The sequence below is a fragment of the Colius striatus genome, unplaced genomic scaffold (genome assembly GCF_028858725.1).
Source record: "Colius striatus isolate bColStr4 unplaced genomic scaffold, bColStr4.1.hap1 scaffold_35, whole genome shotgun sequence".
Lineage (NCBI taxonomy): Eukaryota > Metazoa > Chordata > Aves > Coliiformes > Coliidae > Colius > Colius striatus.
In genome coordinates this window covers 1,157,905-1,177,046 of record NW_026908519.1, presented here as the reverse complement: position 1 = coordinate 1,177,046, position 19,142 = coordinate 1,157,905, and the positions used below count along the sequence as shown (strand labels likewise).

General features: G+C 46.6%; 1 protein-coding gene across 1 annotated transcript; it reads left to right on the top strand.

Moving 5' to 3' along the window:
- The first annotated feature begins 5,911 nt into the window (after window positions 1-5,911).
- Window positions 5,912-11,098, top strand: LOC133629275 (uncharacterized). The gene is given in 2 exon segments (XM_062019926.1): window positions 5,912-6,240; window positions 6,319-11,098. Coding segments are annotated over 2 exon segments (5,064 nt in total). The 3' UTR covers window positions 11,054-11,098.
- The last annotated feature ends 8,044 nt before the right edge of the window (window positions 11,099-19,142 follow it).

The window sequence follows — 19,142 nt, the reverse complement described above, 5'->3', positions numbered from 1 at the left end:
GGGCTGCTGCATTATGGCAAGACATTGCTGCTCGGGTGGAAAATATGACTCTGAAGGTACGTCATGTAGATGCTCATGTGCCAAAAAGCCGTGCCAATGAAGAACAATGGAATAACCAACAGGTAGATAAAGCTGCTAAAATTGAACTAGCTCAGGTAGATCTAGACTGGGAGCGTAAAGGTGAGCTATTTATAGCTCGATGGGCCCATGAAACATCAGGACATCTGGGAAGAGATGCAACATATAGATGGGCTCGTGATCGAGGGGTGGACTTGACCATGGAAGCCATCACACAGGTCACCCATGAATGTGAAACATGTGCCGCAATCAAGCGAGCCACACGAATCAAGTCTCCCTGGAACAGAGGCCGATGGCTGGGTTTTCAGTATGGTGAGGCCTGGCAAATTGACTATGTTGGACCACTACCACGAACACATCAAGGCAAGCGGTATATACTCACCATGGTGGAAGCAACTACTGGTTGGTTGGAAACATACTCTGTAAACCACGCCACTGCCCGAAATACTGTCTTGGGTCTTGAAAGGCAAGTTTTGTGGCGACACGGCACTCCAGAAAGAATTGAATCAGATAATGGAACTCATTTTCGAAATAATCTCATAAACTCCTGGGCAAAGAAACATGGCATTGAGTGGATATACCACATCCCCTATCACCCTCAAGCCTCTGGAAAGATTGAGAGATATAATGGGTTACTAAAGACCATGTTGAGAGCACTGGGCAATGGGGCATGGAAGCAGTGGGATAAAAATTTAGCAGAAGCCACTTGGCTGGTCAATAGCAGAGGTTCAATTAACCGTCCTGGTCCTGCCCAAACAAAACCACTACACACTGTGGGAGGAGATAAGGTCCCCGTAGTGCACCCAGGGAAATGGCTGGGGAAGGCAGTATGGGTTGCACCTCCCATGGGAAAAGGCAAGCCCATTCGTGGGATTGTCTTTGCTCAAGGGCCTGGCTGTACTTGGTGGGTGATGAGAAAGGATGGGGAAACTCGATGTGTACCTCAAGGAGACTTAACCTTGGGGGAAAAATAACCTGTTATGTGAGTTATCTGTTGTAGATGAACTTTGCAAGAAAAACCGGACAAGTGGACAAACCAAGCCGGTGCTGGTGCCCAACACTGAACATACTGTTTCCCCTGGCCTGGATATTCATCTTGATGGATGAGACAGAAGTTATGACCTGCTCCAGTGAACATCTACAGAGGATGAAAGATATAAGAATGTTGTTTGTTTGTTTGATGCAAGATGCAAGAGGGAATACAAGAATGATGGTTGTCTGTTGAAGAGTGGGGGTACTGGTTAATGAGAGTATATAAGAATGTATATGGATTGTTAAGATGGTTTGTCTGAGCATGACATAAATGGTATGGAATAAGGGGTGGAGACTGTAGTGGGTCTGGGACGGTAGTGATTTTCCACAGCAGCTCCTGCAGTGCTGTGCTTACTGTTGATATCAATATTATGACTACCGCTTGCACAACATCGGGGCTGTCCCTCCAGCATTCCTTCCCCCACCTTCACCAATAGCTGTGGGTGGGCATGATCTTGGGAGGGACTATGGCCAGGACAGCTGACCCAGGCTGACCAAGGAGATATTCCATACCATATGACGTCAGCTCAGTAATATAAACTGGGGAAAAGGAGCAGGAAGGGGAGGCGAGATGCATTTCTGGCCTTCCCAAAGCAACCGCTACGCGTACTGAAGCCCTGCTTCTCGGGAGGTGGCCGGACATCGCTGCTGATGGGAAGTAGAGAGTAACAGCTTATCTGCTTCTGCTTTGCTTCCCGCGCGCGCGGCTTTGCTGCTTATTTATTAAACTGCTTTTATCTCAACCCACGAGATTCCCATCTTATTTTCTCCCCTTCCCTGACTTGCTGAGGAGGTGGGGGGTAAAGCGGTGTGGTGGGCACCTGGCATCCAGCCAGGCTCAAACTACCACACGAGGTAACAGCCCAAGGTGGAAAACAACTACGGGGGAAAAACAAGATGGGAAAATGTGAGGGAGCTTGCTTATCGCAGAAACCGCAAGTAGGATGAGCATAAGAATGTAATCTATTAGCTGCTGTTGCTGAGCTAGCTTTGAAGCTGCTGTGTATATAAGTTAGAGCCTGATCTCAAAGAAGAAGAAGATTTCTGCTATCACTCACATTGAGTAGGACTGATTTCTTCCCACCCAGCTGAGAATCGGACCCTGGGTTGATCGCCGCACGAAGTAGGCTTCGTGCCTGGGTTTTTCAGGCTTTTGTGCCTGGCTTTCAGGCCTTCGTGCCTGGGTTTCAGGCTTCATGCCTGGGTTTCAGGCTTCGTGCCTGTGTTTCAGGGCTTCGTGCCTGGGTTTCACGCTTCGTGCCTGGGTTTCAGGCCTTCGTGCCTGGGTTTCAGGCTTCAAGCCTGGGTTTTTCAGGCCAAGAGCCGAAAACTTCGCGGCAGGGTCTGCCTTCCTGCTTTCTTGTAGCTCCCATACTCAGTGGCATAACTTAACAGACACATGTATTTTTTCAATGGGAGCTGAGGAGAAAAAGTGTGGTATTGAAGATAGCTCCCACAGGAAAGGAGCTGCAAATGTGACACCGTGCTGGCTGATAGACTGCATGGGGACCTAATTACTACTCTAGCTGGGGTCTGCCTTCCTGCTTCCTTGTAGCTCCCATACTCAGTGGTATACCTTAACCGACACATGTATTTTTTCAATGGGAGCTGAACAGAAAAAGTGTGGTATTGAAGATAGCTGCCACAGGAAAGCAGCTGCAAATGTGACACCGTGCAGGCTGATAGACTGCATGGGGACCTACTTACTACTGTAGCTAGGGTCTGCCTTCCTGCTTTCTTGTAGCTCCCATACTCAGCGGTATAATTTAACAGATAAAATGTATTTTATTCAATGGGAGCAGAACAGAAAAAGTGTGGTATTGAAGATAGCTCCCACAGGAAAGCAGCTGCAAATGTGACACCGTGCTGGCTGATAGACTGCATGGGGACCTACTTACTACTGTAGCTGGGGTCTGCCTTCCTGCTTTCTTGTAGCTCCCATATTCAGTGGCATAACTTAACAGACACATGTATTTTTTAAAGGGGACCTGAGGAGAAAAAGTGTGGTATTGAAGATAGCTCCAACAGGAAAGCAGCTGCAAATGTGACACCGTGTTGGCTGATAGACTGCATGGGGACCTACTTAATACTGTAGCTGGGATCTGCCTTCCTGCGTTCTTGTAGCTCCCATACTCAGTGGTATACCTTAACAGACACATGTATTTTTTCAATGGGAGCTGAACAGAAAAAGTGTGGTATTGAAGATAGCTCCCACAGGAAAGCAGCTGCAAATGTGACACCGTGCTGGCTGATAGACTGCATGGGGACCTACTTACTACTGTAGCTGGGGTCTGCCTTCCTGCTTTCTTGTAGCTCCCATACTCAGTGGTATACCTTAACAGACACATGTATTTTTTCAATGGGAGCTGAACAGAAAAAGTGTGGTATTGAAGATAGCTCCCACAGGAAAGCAGCTGCAAATGTGGCACCGTGCTGGCTGATAGACTGCATGGGGACCTACTTACTACTGTAGCTGGGGTCTGCCTTCCTGCTTTCTTGTAGCTCTGTGGTGGTTTGAGCCTGGCTGGATGCCAGGTGCCCACCACACCACTTTATCCCCCACCTCCTCAGCAAGTCAGGGAAGGGGAGAAAATAAGATGGGAGTCTCGTGGGTTTAGATAAATGCAGTTTAATAAATAAGCAGCAAAGCCGCGGGCGCGGGAAGCAAAGCAGAATCAGATAAATCTGTTCCTCTCCACTTCCCATCAGCAGCGATGTCTGGACACCTCCCAAGAAGCAGGGCTTCCGTACGCGTAGTGATTGCTTTGGGAAGGCCAGAAATGAATCTCGCCTCCCCTTCCTGCTCCTCTCCCCCACTTTATATTACTGAGCTGACGTCATATGGTATGGAATATCTCCTTGGTCAGCCTGGGTCAGCTGTCCTGGCCATAGTCCCTCCCAAGATCATGCCCACTCACAGCTATTGGTGAAGGTGGGGGAGGGAATGCTGGAGGGACAGCCCTGATGCTGTGCGAGCAGTAGTCATAATATTGATATCAACAGTAAGCACAGCACTGCAGGAGCTGCTGTGGAAAATCACTACCGTCCCAGACCCACTACAAGCTCCCATACTCAGTGGTCTAACTTAACAGACAAAATGTATTTTTTTCAATTGGAGCTGAGGATAAAAACTGTGGTATTGAAGATAGCTCCCACAGGAAAGCAGCTGCAAATGTGACACTGAGAAGAGGCGAAACTAAGAAGAGGCGAAACAAACAAAATGGAGTATGGCCTGGACACCATGAGAACAACAACCGCCTCAGCAAAAGTGCAGTCTCATTGAGACCGCTTCATTTCCAAGAAGCAGAAGTTAAAAACATTTCCTAAAAAAAGGCTGCGGCCTGTGGTTATCAGGAGAGGCCAGACCGAGGGTCAAGAGCTTGTAACTATTGTTTGAACCCTATATCTGTTGTGTGGCGTGTAAACCCTATAAAAACCCTTTTCTACTGAGCACCAGGGTCGCCTCCTCTGACTCCTGCGTGAGTTACGAGACGACCCGGAGCTCCGAAATAAACCTCACCTTGTGCGTTTGCATCAAGTCGGCTCCTCGTTTTCCTCTGAGGTGCGCGTCTGCCTGGGTAGAGGAAAGCTTCGCCTTTCATTTGGGGGCTCGTCCGGGAGCAACGACGAACACCTCAGGAAACGATGACCCCTTGGAGGTGAGCTTTTTGTGTGAATGTTTGTGGCGTCACATGAGAGCTTGTGAGCTTGTGTAGATTGAGATTAAGAGTTTGTGTAACTGAACAGGCTTTGTTGGGATAACATTGTTTTTAACGTTATTTCTTTCCTTTATCTCTGTTTCTTTTGTGTCTCTCGAAATTTAAATTAGTGCCCATCCCTCTATGTCATAGGCTGCATACCGTTGACCAAGTCTGAGACTAGGTCTGGATCTAGCCGCACCTAAGCCCCTTTTTAGGATGCCTTAGAAAGCAAGGGGGTCCAGACTGAACCTCGTGACTCAACGGCAGGGTCTCCTTAAATAAACCTACTGTTGACCAGGTCTGGGACTAAGGATTCTTTCCTGAACCTCGTGACCCAACAGTCCATAATCCCCAACTTCAGTAAGAAAGACACTTAGGGATACACGGATAAGGTTCTCATTCTCTCACTCTCTTTTTCTCTCTCTCTCCATTAACCTCTGAAAATGTTTTAAGTGTGTGAGATTGGGAGCTCGCTGTTGCACAGATATCTTAAGCATCAGAGACCAAGTGAATGTTACTTTTGTGGGTGGTTGGGTGAGAACATACCTTGGTACCCTTGTAAGTTCAGGGAATGCTTTTTGTGCCGCCTCTGTGTCCATAAGTGTATTTGTTGGTTTTCACCTGAGAGTCACACTCAACATTACGGGGATAGGTACGGGACAGGAACCCCTTTGTGCAAAAATTTTAATGTGCCTGATTAATTGTATTGATTTTTTATGTTCTACCTGTGTAAGGATAGGAGTCATAATTGTCAGGGTTGTGTTATGTTGTTTTGAAAGTAAGGGTCACGGGAAAACTGAAGCTGCTGGGTCAGTAAAGGTCTGACAGACTTTAAAGAGGTTTCTGAGTAGCACGTGTGGGGGACAGACGTGTCCGGCACCACAGGCTACGGCCCTGGGGGACGCCTCACGGGTGAAAATAGGCAACCTTTGCCTATAGGTGAAACCTAGCTGGTCCTTGTGGAGTGAATGAGGGGACGAAGTCTCCGCCCTTCTGAAATTTTGATAAGATCTCTTCCGTGGTGTAAGAGTCGTGGAGAGCGAGAAATCGTTTCTGTGTGTGTGTGTTTTATTATAATCTTTTTTGTATTATTGATAACCATGGGGCGGTCCCGATCCACCCCTCTGTCATTAACATTGGCACATTGGGCAAAAGTAAAAGCACGAGGGCAAAACCTGTCTCTTATTATCAAGAAGGGGGATTGGCAAAATTATTGCGAAAGTGAATGGCCAACCTTTAAAGTAGGATGGCCGCGGTCAGGTACCTTTGACATCCATACCATACGGGCAGTCCGAATGACTATTTTCGCCTCAATAGGAGGCCATCCTGACCAAGAACCGTATATCACAGTATGGGAAGACTTGGTGATGTATCCGCCGGACTGGGTCCGACCATTTCTTCCAAATGATGAAATAAGAGTCCTAGCCCCATCCTACCCATACTATAGACGGGGCGTACCTGTGACAACCAGGACTCTGGCTCTCACAGGAGTAGAAGAAGGGGTGACCAATAATGGAGGAGATTATGAAAAATTGAAAGAACCAAGCCCTAAGACCAAGGTATATCCAGAGGTCGAAGGACCTCCTGAATGGACTCCACCTGTATCCACATCTATACCCACCGCCCCCCCAACTGGACCCCGGTCCCCAGACGAGGGAATACCTGTGCCGTATAACCCGGGGGGTTGGGAAGAAGGACCCTATACCGGTACCAGGAGTAAACGGGGGATAACGCCTGAGGGACCAGACTCCACTGTAGCCTTACCACTCCGGGCGGTGGGGCCAGCCCCCACAGAGCCAGATGAGTTACAACCGTTACAGTACTGGCCCTTTTCGTCCTCCGATTTGTACAACTGGAAAGCAAATAACCCTTCTTTTTCTGAGAACTCTGCTGCCCTCATAGGACTAGTCGAATCCCTGATGTACTCCCATCAGCCCACATGGGACGACTGCCAGCAGTTACTTCAAACACTTTTCACCACAGAGGAGCGAGAACAAATCTTCTCGGAGGCACGAAAAACCCTACAGGAAGGCCAACCAGGCCAACCCCCTCGAACAGGAATGGAAGTGGAAGCGTTGTTCCCAGTAGCGCGACCGCAATGGGACTATAATACAGCAGCAGGTAGGGAACGACTGTCCATATACCGCCGGGCTCTGGTAGCAGGACTAAGAGGGGCAGCCAGGAAACCTACCAATCTGGCAAAGGTGAGAGAAATTATGCAGGGGCCTAATGAACCACCCTCGGTGTTCCTAGAACGTATCATGGAGGCCTATCGTATTTATACCCCGTTTGATCCTGAATCTAGGGGACAGCGGGCCTCCGTTATCATGTCCTTCATCGGACAAGCTGCACCAGACATAAAACGAAAACTGCAGCATATCGAGGGATTGCAGGATTACACCCTGCAAGATATTGTTAAAGAGGCTGAGAAAGTGTTCCATAAAAGGGAAACCGAGGAAGAAAAGTGGGAGAGGGAAAAGAATGAGAGAGAGAAGGAAGAAATACGGAGACAAAAGAGACAGGATAAGAATTTAACAAGAATACTTACTACAGTAATGGCCGAAGGGAAACGTCAAGGGGAAAGACAGGCGAAAGGAGGAAGGGACCTGGGCGACAATGGCAGGAATAAGGGACCCAGAAGACTGGGAAAAGATCAATGTGCGTTCTGCAAGGAACATGGGCATTGGGCCCGTGAATGCCCCAAGAAAAAGGGAAAGAGAGTGCTAACCCTGGAGGAAGATGAAGATTAATGGGGTCAGGGCCCGGAACCCCTCCCCGAGCCTAGGATAACGTTAAATGTGGAGGGGACCCCAGTAAATTTTTTGATTGATACTGGGGCAGAATATTCCGTACTGAAAACCTCATTAGGGACTGTAACTAACAAACAGACCATGGTAATTGGAGCAACAGGTCGAAAAGAATACCGCTGGACCACTAATCGAACTATTGACTTGGGAACTAACCAAGTATCCCATTCTTTTTTGTTAATACCCGAGTGCCCTACCCCCCTCCTCGGACGAGACCTGTTAACAAAAATGAAGGCTCAGATAAGCTTTACTTCTGCTGGCCCTGAGATCGCCCTTGCAGGCGGAAAGCCAAAAACATGCGTATTGTCTCTGCACTTGGGGGAGGAATATAGACTATACCAAAACCCCAAGGAGAACCTGGATAACCTTGAAAAGTGGCTCAAGCAGTATCCGAAGGCATGGGCCGAAACTAGGGGCATGGGGGAAGCGGTGAACATCCCTCCCATAGTGATCGAGCTACAATCAAGTGCCACCCCAATAAGCGTAAAACAATACCCATTGTCAAAAGAGGCAGTAGCAGGGATACGACCTCACATCGACAAGCTTGTACAACAAGGGATTCTTGTGCCTTGTAAATCTCCCTGGAACACAGCACTCCTGCCGGTAAAGAAACCTGGGACTGGGGATTATCGGCCAGTACAGGACTTGCGGGAAGTCAACAAAAGAGTCCTTACCTTACATCCTACGGTACCCAACCCATATAATCTCTTAAGCTCTCTTCCCCCAGATCGTACCTGGTATACAGTCCTTGACCTAAAGGATGCATTTTTCTGCTTGCGACTGCATCCAATGAGCCAGTTGATTTTCGCTTTCGAGTGGAGAGATCCTGAAAGTGGGAGAGTGGGTCAACTCACGTGGACAAGATTACCACAAGGATTTAAGAATTCTCCTACCTTGTTTGATGAAGCCCTCCACAGGGACCTGGCAATTTTCCGGGCACAGAACCCACAGGTAACTTTACTCCAATATGTAGATGACCTCCTACTCGTGGCGTCCACCAAAGAGAGCTGCCTGGTGGGAACTCGCAGACTACTGGTTGAACTTGGAAGGTTGGGGTACCGTGTCTCAGCAAAGAAGGCACAAATCTGCCGGAAAGAGGTAACCTATCTGGGATATGCTCTAAAGGATGGAAAAAGGTGGCTGACGGAAGCCCGAAAGAAGGCCATCTTGCAGATCCCCACCCCGTCAACCTCTCGACAGGTGCGTGAGTTCCTGGGAACGGCGGGGTTCTGTCGCCTTTGGATACTTGGGTTTGCTAGCTTGGCCGAACCACTATATCCACTCACCAAAAACAAAGGAGAATTCGTATGGGGAAAAGAGCAGGAAGAGGCCTTCACCAACATAAAGAAGGCGCTGTTAAGTTCCCCTGCTCTGACGTTACCTGACCTCACCAAACCATTTACTCTGTTCGTGGATGAGCGAAAGGGAGTGGCCCGGGGTGTATTAACACAGAGACTCGGACCCTGGAAGCGGCCAGTGGCATACTTGTCAAAGAAATTAGACCCCGTGGCCAGTGGATGGCCTGCCTGCCTTAAAACAGTGGCTGCCACCGCAGTCTTGGTAAAAGACTCTGATAAACTTACTTTTGGACAACCAATTACAATCATTGCAGCCCACTCCCTGGAAAGCATTATTCGGCAACCTCCTGACCGGTGGTTAACAAATGCCAGGATGACTTACTATCAGAGTCTGTTACTAACTGAACGTATTAAGTTTGCCCCTCCAGCCATCCTGAACCCAGTCACACTGATGCCTGAAGCAAGAGAGAGTGACCAGCCTCTCCATGAATGCCAAGAGGTTCTAGTCGAAGAAGTGGGTATTCGCGCAGACCTAACTGACCAGCCTATGGAAGGAACCCCCTCGTGGTTCACCGATGGGAGCAGCTACCTGTTGGAAGGAAAGCGAAAGGCTGGCGCAGCCGTAGTGGACGGGAAACGGGTCGTGTGGGCTAGCTCGTTGCCAGAGGGGACCTCTGCCCAAAAAGCCGAACTAGTAGCCCTCGTACAGGCCCTGAGGTTGGCTGAAGGAAAAGTGATTAACATATTTACCGATAGCAGATACGCCTTCGCAACAGCCCACGTCCATGGGGCAATATACAGACAGAGGGGGCTCTTGACATCGGCGGGGAAGGAAATTAAGAACAAAGAGGAAATTTTAAATCTCCTAGAAGCCGTACATCTCCCCAAAAAGATGGCCATCATACATTGCCCAGGGCATCAAAAAGGAGATGACTGGGTTGCAAGAGGGAATCGAATGGCAGACACAACTGCCAAAGAGGCCGCACTAGAGGCCATGATACTCCCAGTAAAACTTGACGACAAACAGGCAGGGGAAGAAAAGGAAGAAACAAACCTGTCCGCTGAGGAAGGGAAAGCTTACATCGATAAAATGCACCGACTTACGCATTTGGGGACTGAAAAACTTATCACACTAGCAAAAAAATCACGCTACAAGGTCCCGGACCTACGGAAAACCGTGGAACGCATCGTACAAAATTGCGAGGCATGTGCCTTTACAAATGCAGGACATACTAAAGGAACCCAAGGAAAGAGACTGAGAGGAGATCGACCAGGAGCATATTGGGAAGTAGACTTTACGGAAGTAAAGCCTGCCCGGTACGGTAACAAATATTTGTTAGTGTTTGTAGATACCTTCTCTGGATGGGTCGAAGCATACCCTACAAGGAACGAAACAGCACTAGTAGTCGCAAAAAAGATCCTGGAAGAGATTTTTCCCCGGTTCGGTATTCCCAAGGTAATCGGGTCAGACAATGGACCTGCCTTTGTCGCCCAGGTAAGTCAGGGAGTAGCCAGACAATTGGGGATTAACTGGAAGCTCCATTGTGCATACCACCCTCAAAGTTCAGGACAGGTAGAAAGGATGAATAGGACCTTGAAAGAAACTTTAACTAAATTAGTAGCGGAGACCGGCGGGAGGGATTGGACAGTCTTTCTCTCCCTCGCTCTGTTTAGGGTTCGAAACACCCCAGGACCCACGGGGCTCACCCCTTATGAAATCTTGTATGGGAGTCCCCCTCCTCTGACAGAAATAGTGGGGACTGATGAACCTGTTGTGCCCTCTCTTACTCTTGCAGCACGCCTAAAAGCATTGGAAGTAGTTAGAAAAGAAGTTTGGGAACAGTTGAAGAACCTCTACGACCCGGGCGAGGTGTCGATGCCCCATTCGTTCCAGGTCGGAGACAAAGTTCTGATTAGACGACACCGATCAGAGACGCTCGAACCTCGGTGGAAGGGACCGTATGTGGTATTGTTAACAACTCCCACCGCTGTAAAAGTCGATGGGATTACTGCGTGGGTACATTCAGCGCATGTAAAAAGGGCACCTGGAGATATACAAAAGGATGATTGGGTGGTGGAAAAGACTGATAATCCTCTTAAGCTTCGTGTGTTTCGGAAACCAAACCGAAACACCTAGGGAAAATCTGTTGGTGGGACTAATCCGAGATTTCGGGAAGGCCCAAAATGCGACCAGTATCACTGCTTGTTTACCATTACCACAAGCAGCTGGGGAGCCTATTCCATGGGGTATAATCCCGGCGGGACCACTACCAAAATATAAGAATAATGTATCCCAATTTTGTAAGAGTGTGCCCCGAACTAGGACTGGGGTAGGTCGACGAATTATCAGGACGCGAAAATCACAGTGGAAAGTCAGGAAGGAAGACTGCAAACGAAAACTTAATTCTGAATATGTAAAAGGAGGGATCCATTCTGTGGGGACGTGCTACTTTGATGAGGAAAAACAAGTTACAGTAACTACCACTGAAACTTACTCTGAAGTGGTATGTCAGAATATCACACAATTAGACCCCAAGGTCTGGCAATCTATCTGGGGACCCGCTATTGCAGAAACTTTTAGCTACATAGGACCAGTAAACTGGTGTGTGCAGTTTCAAGGAAAGCAGGATCAACGCTATACAAACACTTTTCATGAGATGACTTCTAAAAAAACGATTGTGGAACACACACATGGGTGGAACTGTACCAAAGTCCTCAACTGTGACACCCCGGAGAGGGAAATAGGGATTTTTCCCGTCCGTTATCTGCTTAAGTGGGGATGTGAATGTCGAGGATACAAACATACCCTGCCACTACATACTAAAGGAGGGTCAGATGGGGAAATGCTTGACTGCAAATATACTACAGTCCAGAGTCCTGGAAATTTAGTATGGGTCACTAACGAACGGAAATGGACCACACATATTTCCATTGATGGGCCTATTAATCAAATTACCCTAGGGGTGCCCACACTGTGTCCCTACTGGAAAAAGTCTGGAGAAAAAGAACTTATGCCTCGAAAGAGGAGGGATGTAAGTAAAGAAGGCGAGGAAGCCCCCAGTGATGAATGGCAGGAACCAAAAACTGCGGTAAAAATAGGGTGGGCAATTGAATCCATATTTCCCCAAATCGCATCATATAGAAACAGGGAGATGCTTGATAAATTGTTGGCACAAACCACGCGATTAGCGGCTGTTACTAAAAAGGGATTTAAAGATATGAATTTCCAACTCCAGGCAACTAGCAAAATGGCTCTGCAAAATCGGATGGCCCTTGATATGTTACTATTAAAGGAACATGGGGTTTGTGGGTATCTAAAAAATAAAATAAGCGACTGTTGTATACATATCCCAAATGTTACGGAAGCTGTGGAAAACGATATTAACAAATTACATCAGATAGAGGAGAAAACAAAAGGAATTGAAGAGGAAGCCCGAAGAAATTGGGTAGGGGAAGTATTCAATTCCCTAGGAATACATATTGCTGAGTGGTTATCTTCGTTAATCCAAACTGTGATAATTACTATTATTCTTATTGGTATAATCTTTATTTCTTATAAGTGTGTTTTAGGACTGTGCCTAAAGGGGTGGAAGAAGACTCCAAAATGACATCCATAATGTTATAAGCATAGAATAGAAATATAATGTTAGTAAGTGTTAGTCCTGACCACTGGCCTGGCCTCTCCAGAAATTCTAAGATTAGAAATGTCCAAAAGAAAAAGAGGGGAATGAGAAGAGGCGAAACTGAGAAGAAGCGAAACAAACAAAATGGAGTACGGTCTGCACACCATGAGAACAACAACCGCCTCAGCGAAAGTGCAGTCTCATTGAGACCGCTTCATTTCCAAGAAGCAGAAGTTAAAAACATTTCCTGAAAAAAGACTGCGGCCTGTGGTTATCAGGAAAGGCCAGACCGAGGGTCAAGAGCTTGTAACTATTGTTTGAACCCTATATCTGTTGTGTGGCGTGTAAACCCTATAAAAACCCTTTTCTACTGAGCACCAGGGTCACCTCCTCTGACTCCTGCGTGAGTTACGAGACGACCCGGAGCTCCGAAATAAACCTCACCTCGTGCGTTTGCATCAAGTCGGCTCCTCGTTTTCCTCTGAGGTGCGCGTCTGCCTGGGTAGAGGAAAGCTTCGCCTTTCAATCCTTTCTCGTGGCCTAGTCGGCCTTGCTGTGACTTAGCCTCACCGACTCCATTTTATTTCATTTTATTCTTTCAGAACAAGTTGTTTTCTGTTGGGATTTAGAGGGGAAAAGTGCGGGTTTGTGGGAGTTCTGAGGGATGACATGAGGTGTGGGGGCAAATCTGAGGGGAAAAGTGAGGTTTGGGTAGCATTTCTGAGGGAAAAGGTGGGATTTGGATGGAGTTTTGAGGGAAAAGAGGAGAGTTTTGGGTATTTCTATGGGAAAAGGTGGGATTTTGGTGGAGTTTTGAGGGAAAAAGTGAGGTTTTGGTAAATTTTTAAAGGGAAAAAGTGGGGTTTGGGTGGATTTTTGAAAAAACCAAATGTTTTGGTGGGGTTTTGAGGGGAAAAGTGGGGTTTTGTGGAAATTCTGAGGGTAAAAGTGGAGTTTGGGTTTTGTTTTGAGGGGGAAAATGGGGTTTTGTTGGAGTTTTGAGGGGAAAAAGTGGGGTTTGATGGAGTTTTGAGGGGAAAGATGCAGTTTTGGGGAACTTCTGGGGGAAGAAGCGGGGTTTTGGTGCAGTTTTGAGAGAAACAGTGGTGTTTTGGTGGAGTTCTGAGTAAAAAAGGGAGGTTTTGGAGGTCTTTTCAGAGGAAAAGTGGGTTTTGGGTGCTATTCTGAGGGAAAAAGTGGGATTTTTGGGAACTGCTGGGTAAAAAAGTGCCATCTTGAGGGAAAAAGTGGAGTTTGGGAAGCGTTTTGAGGGGAAAAAGTGGGGTTTGGGTGGATTTTGAATGCGAAAAAGGGGGGAGTTGGTTGGGTTTTGATGGGAAAAGTGGGGTTTGGGGGAGTTCTGAGGGATAAAATGAGGTGTTGGTGCAATTCTGAGAGAAAAACTAGGATTTTGGAGGAGTTTTGAGGCTGTAAAGTGGGGTTTGAGTACATTTCTGAGAAAGAAGAGTGGCATTTGGGTGGAGTTTTGAGGGAAAAGATGAGGTTTTGGGGCATTTCTGAGGGAAAAGGTGGGGTTTGGGCGGTGTTTTGAGGGAAAAAGCAGGGTTTTGGTAAATTTCTGAGAGCAAAAGTGGGGTTTAGGTGGAGTTTGGATGGAAAAAGTGAGGTTTTGGAGTAATTCTGAGGGGAAAAGAGGGACTTTGGGGAAGATGTGAGGAGAAAAGGGGTTTTGTGTGAGTTTTGAAGGACCAAGTGGGGTTTTGGGGGAGTTCTGAGGGATGAAAAGAGGTTTTGGGGTAATTGTGAGGGAAAGCAATTGGGATTTGGATGTAGTTTTGAGAGGAAAAGTGGGGTTTTGAAGCAATTCTGAGGGGCATAGTGGGGTTTTGGTTTATTTCTGAAAGGAGAAGTGGGGTTTTGTTGGAGTTTTGGGAGAAAAAGTGGGGCTTTGGTGCAGTTTTGCAGGCGAAAGCTGGGATTGAGTACATTTGCGAGGGCAAAGAGCGGTGGAGTTGTGGGCTAAAACGGGGTTTTGTTTCAATTCTGAGAGCAAAAGTGTGGGTTTGTGTGGAGTTTGCAAGGAAAAAGTGTGTTTTTGTTGGGGTTTTGAGGGGAAAAGTGAGGGTTTAGGGGAGTTCTGAGAGATAAAATAAGGTTTTGGCGCAATTGTGAGAGAAAAAGTGTGATTTCAGTGGAGTTGTGAGGGATGAAAGGAGGTTTTTGGGCATGTCTGAGGGGAAAAGTGGGGGTTTTGGTGGTTTTCTGAGGCGGCAAAAGTGGGGTTTTGGGGGTATTTCTGTGGCGAAAAGTGTTTGATTTGGTAGAGTTTTGAGGGGAAAAGTGAGCTTTTGGGGAAATCCTGAGGGGAAAGTGTGAGGTCTGGGTGGAGTTGTGAGAAAAAAAGGAAGGTTTTGGTAACTATCTGAGGTCCAAAGTGGGGGTTTGGGTGGAGGTTTGAAGGAACAAGTTGTTTTCTGTTGTGATTTAGAGGGGAAAAGTGCGGGTTTGTAGGAGTTGTGAGGGATAAGATGAGGTGTGGGGGCAAATCTGAGGGGAAAAGTGAGGTTTGGGTGGCATTTTACAGGAAAATAATTGGGATTTGGGTGGAATTTTATAGAGGAAAAGTGGTGTTTTTGAGCAATTCTGAGGGAAAAGTAGAGTTTTTGTTTATTTGTGTTCTGGTTTAGCAAGGAGCAGCTTTTGGCTTAGTAACAGGGGGAGCGGGTTGCAGTGAAGACCCGAGAAAGAGTTTGCGGACTCTCCCCCGGCTCCTGGGTTCACACCCACCTCCGGCCCGGCTGGGCCAATCTGGCGCCTCTGCCAGCACTATTTAGGGGACGGGAATTTGAAATGCGAGGCAGGAGGTGTAAGAGTGACACGAGATGGAGGCGACCACGCGGACCCTTCAGCCAGAGAAGGAGGAAGGAAGGAGAAGCAACAGAGCAGAGACTCCTCTGCAAGCCGTGGCGAGAATGCAGCTGTGCCCCTGCAGCCTATGGAGATCCATGGCAGGACCGAGAGTTCCCAGCAGCTCCGTGTGAGTGAGCCCGGACGGGAGAGGGACTGTGTGGGGAGGGGCCATGGCCCAGGCCGTGCTGGAGAGCCTGCACGCCGCAGAGCAGCCCCACACGAGAGGCAGAGACGAGCTGCAGCCTTTGGAGTCAGTGGGCATCGGAGCAGCCTGTGCAGGGCTGCCATGCGTGTGAGTTACCCCACGGACTCGCAGGGAGGACTGGTGTGGAGTTCACCCGTCCTGAGGAGGGACAAACGGCAGAAGCTATCGGGAACAGACTAACTGAGACCTCCACTGCCTGCCCCCCCGAACCGTTCAGGGGGGGACAAGGTAAAAACCCCGGGATCAGGGCTCTGAGCCCGGGAAGAGGGGAGGGGTGGCAAGAAGGTGTTCTTCAAAAGGCTGGTTGGACTCTTCATTGATGTATTGCTCTGTGTTGTTTCATTTTGGTTATGTTTTGGGTTTTTGGGGGTATGTTTTAGTTGATGTTGCATTAAATTGTGGGGGTTTTTTTCTGTTTTCTTCCCCAAACCGAGTGGCCTGGTCTGCTTTGTCCTGAACCTTCAGCAGCAATTAAGCTCTCCCTGCCCTTGAGCAATTCTCAGCCACTTGGGTACTCGGGGCTAATCATCGTCTCTGTTCCCTGATGGGCCTAAACCAGGACACTTCTGAGAGCAAAAGTGAGGTTTTGTTGGAGTTTTAGGAGAAAAAGTGGGTTTTGGTGCAGCTTTGCAGGGAAAAGTGTAGTTTGGAAGTTTTGAGAGGCAAAGTGGGAATGGAGTAGATTTCTGAGGGCCAACAGCAGTGGAGTTGTGGGATCAAATGAGGCTTTGGTGCAATTCTGAGGGGAAAAGGTGGAATTTGGGTGGAGTTTTGAGGGAAAAAGTAGGGTTTGTGTGGATTTGTGGAAAAACAAGTGTTTTGGTGGTGTTTTGAGGGGAAGAAGTGGTGTTTTGGTGGACTTCTGAATGAAAAAGTGAGGTTTTGGAGGTATTTTCAGAGGAAAAGTGGGTTTTGGGTGCTATTCTGAGGGAGAAAGTGGGATTTTTGGGAACTGCTGGGTAAAAAAGTGCCATCTTGAGGGAAAAAGTGGAGTTTTGGAAGCGTTTTGAGGGGAAAAAGTGGGGTTTGGGGAAGTTGTGAGGGATAAAATGAGGTTTTGGTGCTATTGTGAGAGAAAGAAAAGGATTTTGGAGGAGTTTTGATGCAAATTGCCTTTGCATCAGGCCAGTGCAGAGAGCCTCAGGTACCATCAGAAATCATCTGCTGGTTGTTTCAAGTGCAGAGCACAGAGTCTGGATAAATGTCCAGCAAGAACTGTAAAGGGAGAATCCCAGGCAACAAATGTGAAAAGGGGGGTGGAAAAGGGAGGGAGAACTCTCAAGTCCAGGTGGCCAAAATGTCAAACCAAAGCCAAAGTAAAGTCCCCAGGAGATCAACAGAAACTTGTCACCACTACAGTGAGAGGGAGACTTTTAAAACACCCATTGTTTGCTTTTCCAGATGCTGGGTTAGTGAGGAAACACTGGGCTGGAGAAGAGCAGGAAAGAACAGGCAGCTGCGTCATTGAAACACCATCACTCAGTTTTGCTACTACCCAGATGACAGCCAAAGTATGTGCTGTAGAAGATACCACATCTGATGTTTTCCTTTCTGTGACAATAAAAGGGGAAAAGGTAAGATATTTTTATCTCTACAAACCTCTTTGTGCACTGTGCTGTAGAAGTTACAACTTTGTGACAAATTTAAGACCGAAAAGTGTTATTTGCAAGTGAATTTTGTAATTTGCCATATACAGTAGAAGTGCGATCATTAACTTACTAGAAGATTTATTTTCTAAATCTGTTGTTTGTGAACTTTGGAATGAATTCTGTGAGGTGGAAACTTGTGAACCACTTTGGAAGGTATGGACAAGCAAATGAAGTCCCCCAAGTACTTGAGATGAACAACTATGTGAATTTACTGTACTCTTGTCCTTCTTTGTGATACACTTAAAGATATTTCAAGAAGGCAGTTGCATGGTGTTATGAAAATAAATACAAGTTCATATGTGCATAAGGCTGAATTCCCAAACAGTTGGGAGAAAGGAAGAAAGCTCGTTGCACTTACCAAAGTGCGTAACTCCTGCTAAATCTCTGCTGCAGCTACTGTCAGACTTAAGCAGCTGCCTAGTAGACAAAAATAAATGTGTTTGAAAACTGCTGCCATTTGGAGTATTTTACCAAGACTTTTAACATTAGAGCTGTGGTCTTCACTGTAGACAATAACTTGGATTACATCTTAATTTGAATACCTTCTCTGTTCAGAATCACAGTTGGCAAGTGTCACTTCTCTCTGAGCCAGTGAGAACTTTTAAGTTGAATATTGTTTTTTCCTGCCAGGTTTGGATGCACTCTGAATCAAAGGGACACAAAACTAAGATAGTTTTTCTAAAAATGTTTAAAGCTGATAGAAAACTGAGCACAGAATTTTAGGCAAAAGCATGAAACTGGTAAGTAACACCTGTTTGGAGAACATAGAGGAAGATATGACCAACTTTCCTGCCCTGGAATGAGTACTCTTCAGAAAGCATTTGTACATACTGCATATGTCTTCCTGTTGTCTCCAGCTTCAAGTAAATTCTAAAGCAGTATGTGATGGTGACTTGCTTGTTGATTCTGGTCAGTCAAATACTTGGGTTTTTTAGGTATGCGTTAATGATGATCTCGTCTTAAGCAGCTTTGCTCATTTTGAGCAAGCTGAAGAGAATGCAGTGAGTTCAGCAGATTATCAGTAGACCCAAACATCATTAAATCTTGACTCTCTTCCAATGAAAGTTGTTAATCCTGCACTTGATTTGAGGACAGTGCTGCTCCAGCAGAAGGTATCAACAGATCCTGAAACAAGTGGGAACCGTGTGTGTTGGCAGCAATCATTCATGCAGTGCATCGTTTGTCTTTACCTGGATATATTGAACTACTGTATCAGTTGGAGTCCAACAAGTGGAACAAATGGTATCCTAACAAACACTGCCTATGTATCAGACTTTACAAAGAGCAATCAAATCAGCAGATGCAGGAATATTCTAAAGCATTTTGTGCTTGATAAGACAAAGGTGAGTTGCAGGGTCATTTGTTGATATGCTGAAAAGCATTAGATACTGTTGAAATAACTTGTAGCATTGATCAGTGATACCTTACTGTTTGATTTGAGTTTAGAGGGATTTCTCTACACAGAGGTAACTTGAATGTTTTCTGTGAGTTGTCTTGTTTAAAACAGACTTGAATCACTATAAATATCCTCTGTCCTTGTTCCCTCGGTTCATTTGCATATCTTTATGTAAATACAACTGTCTTTTGGTTGTTCTTTTTGCCATTAGAAAATGAGACAAGCAGAGAAAGAAGTCAGTTGCAACCAACTGTAAAAAGACTGGCCTTTCATAGATTCAGATAATCACAAACATGTTTCTGCATCATTTAAAATTGTCTTTCTAGATCTTGCTGTATCTGGTTCTGTTCTTGAAAAGACATGACAAAGCTCCAACACAGATGACAGTGAAACTACCAGATCTGTAAGTGTTAGATTTTCTATTCAAATGTCAGAATGAATTAAGTGAAGCATCTGTAAGGCAGATTAGGAATACTGTAGTC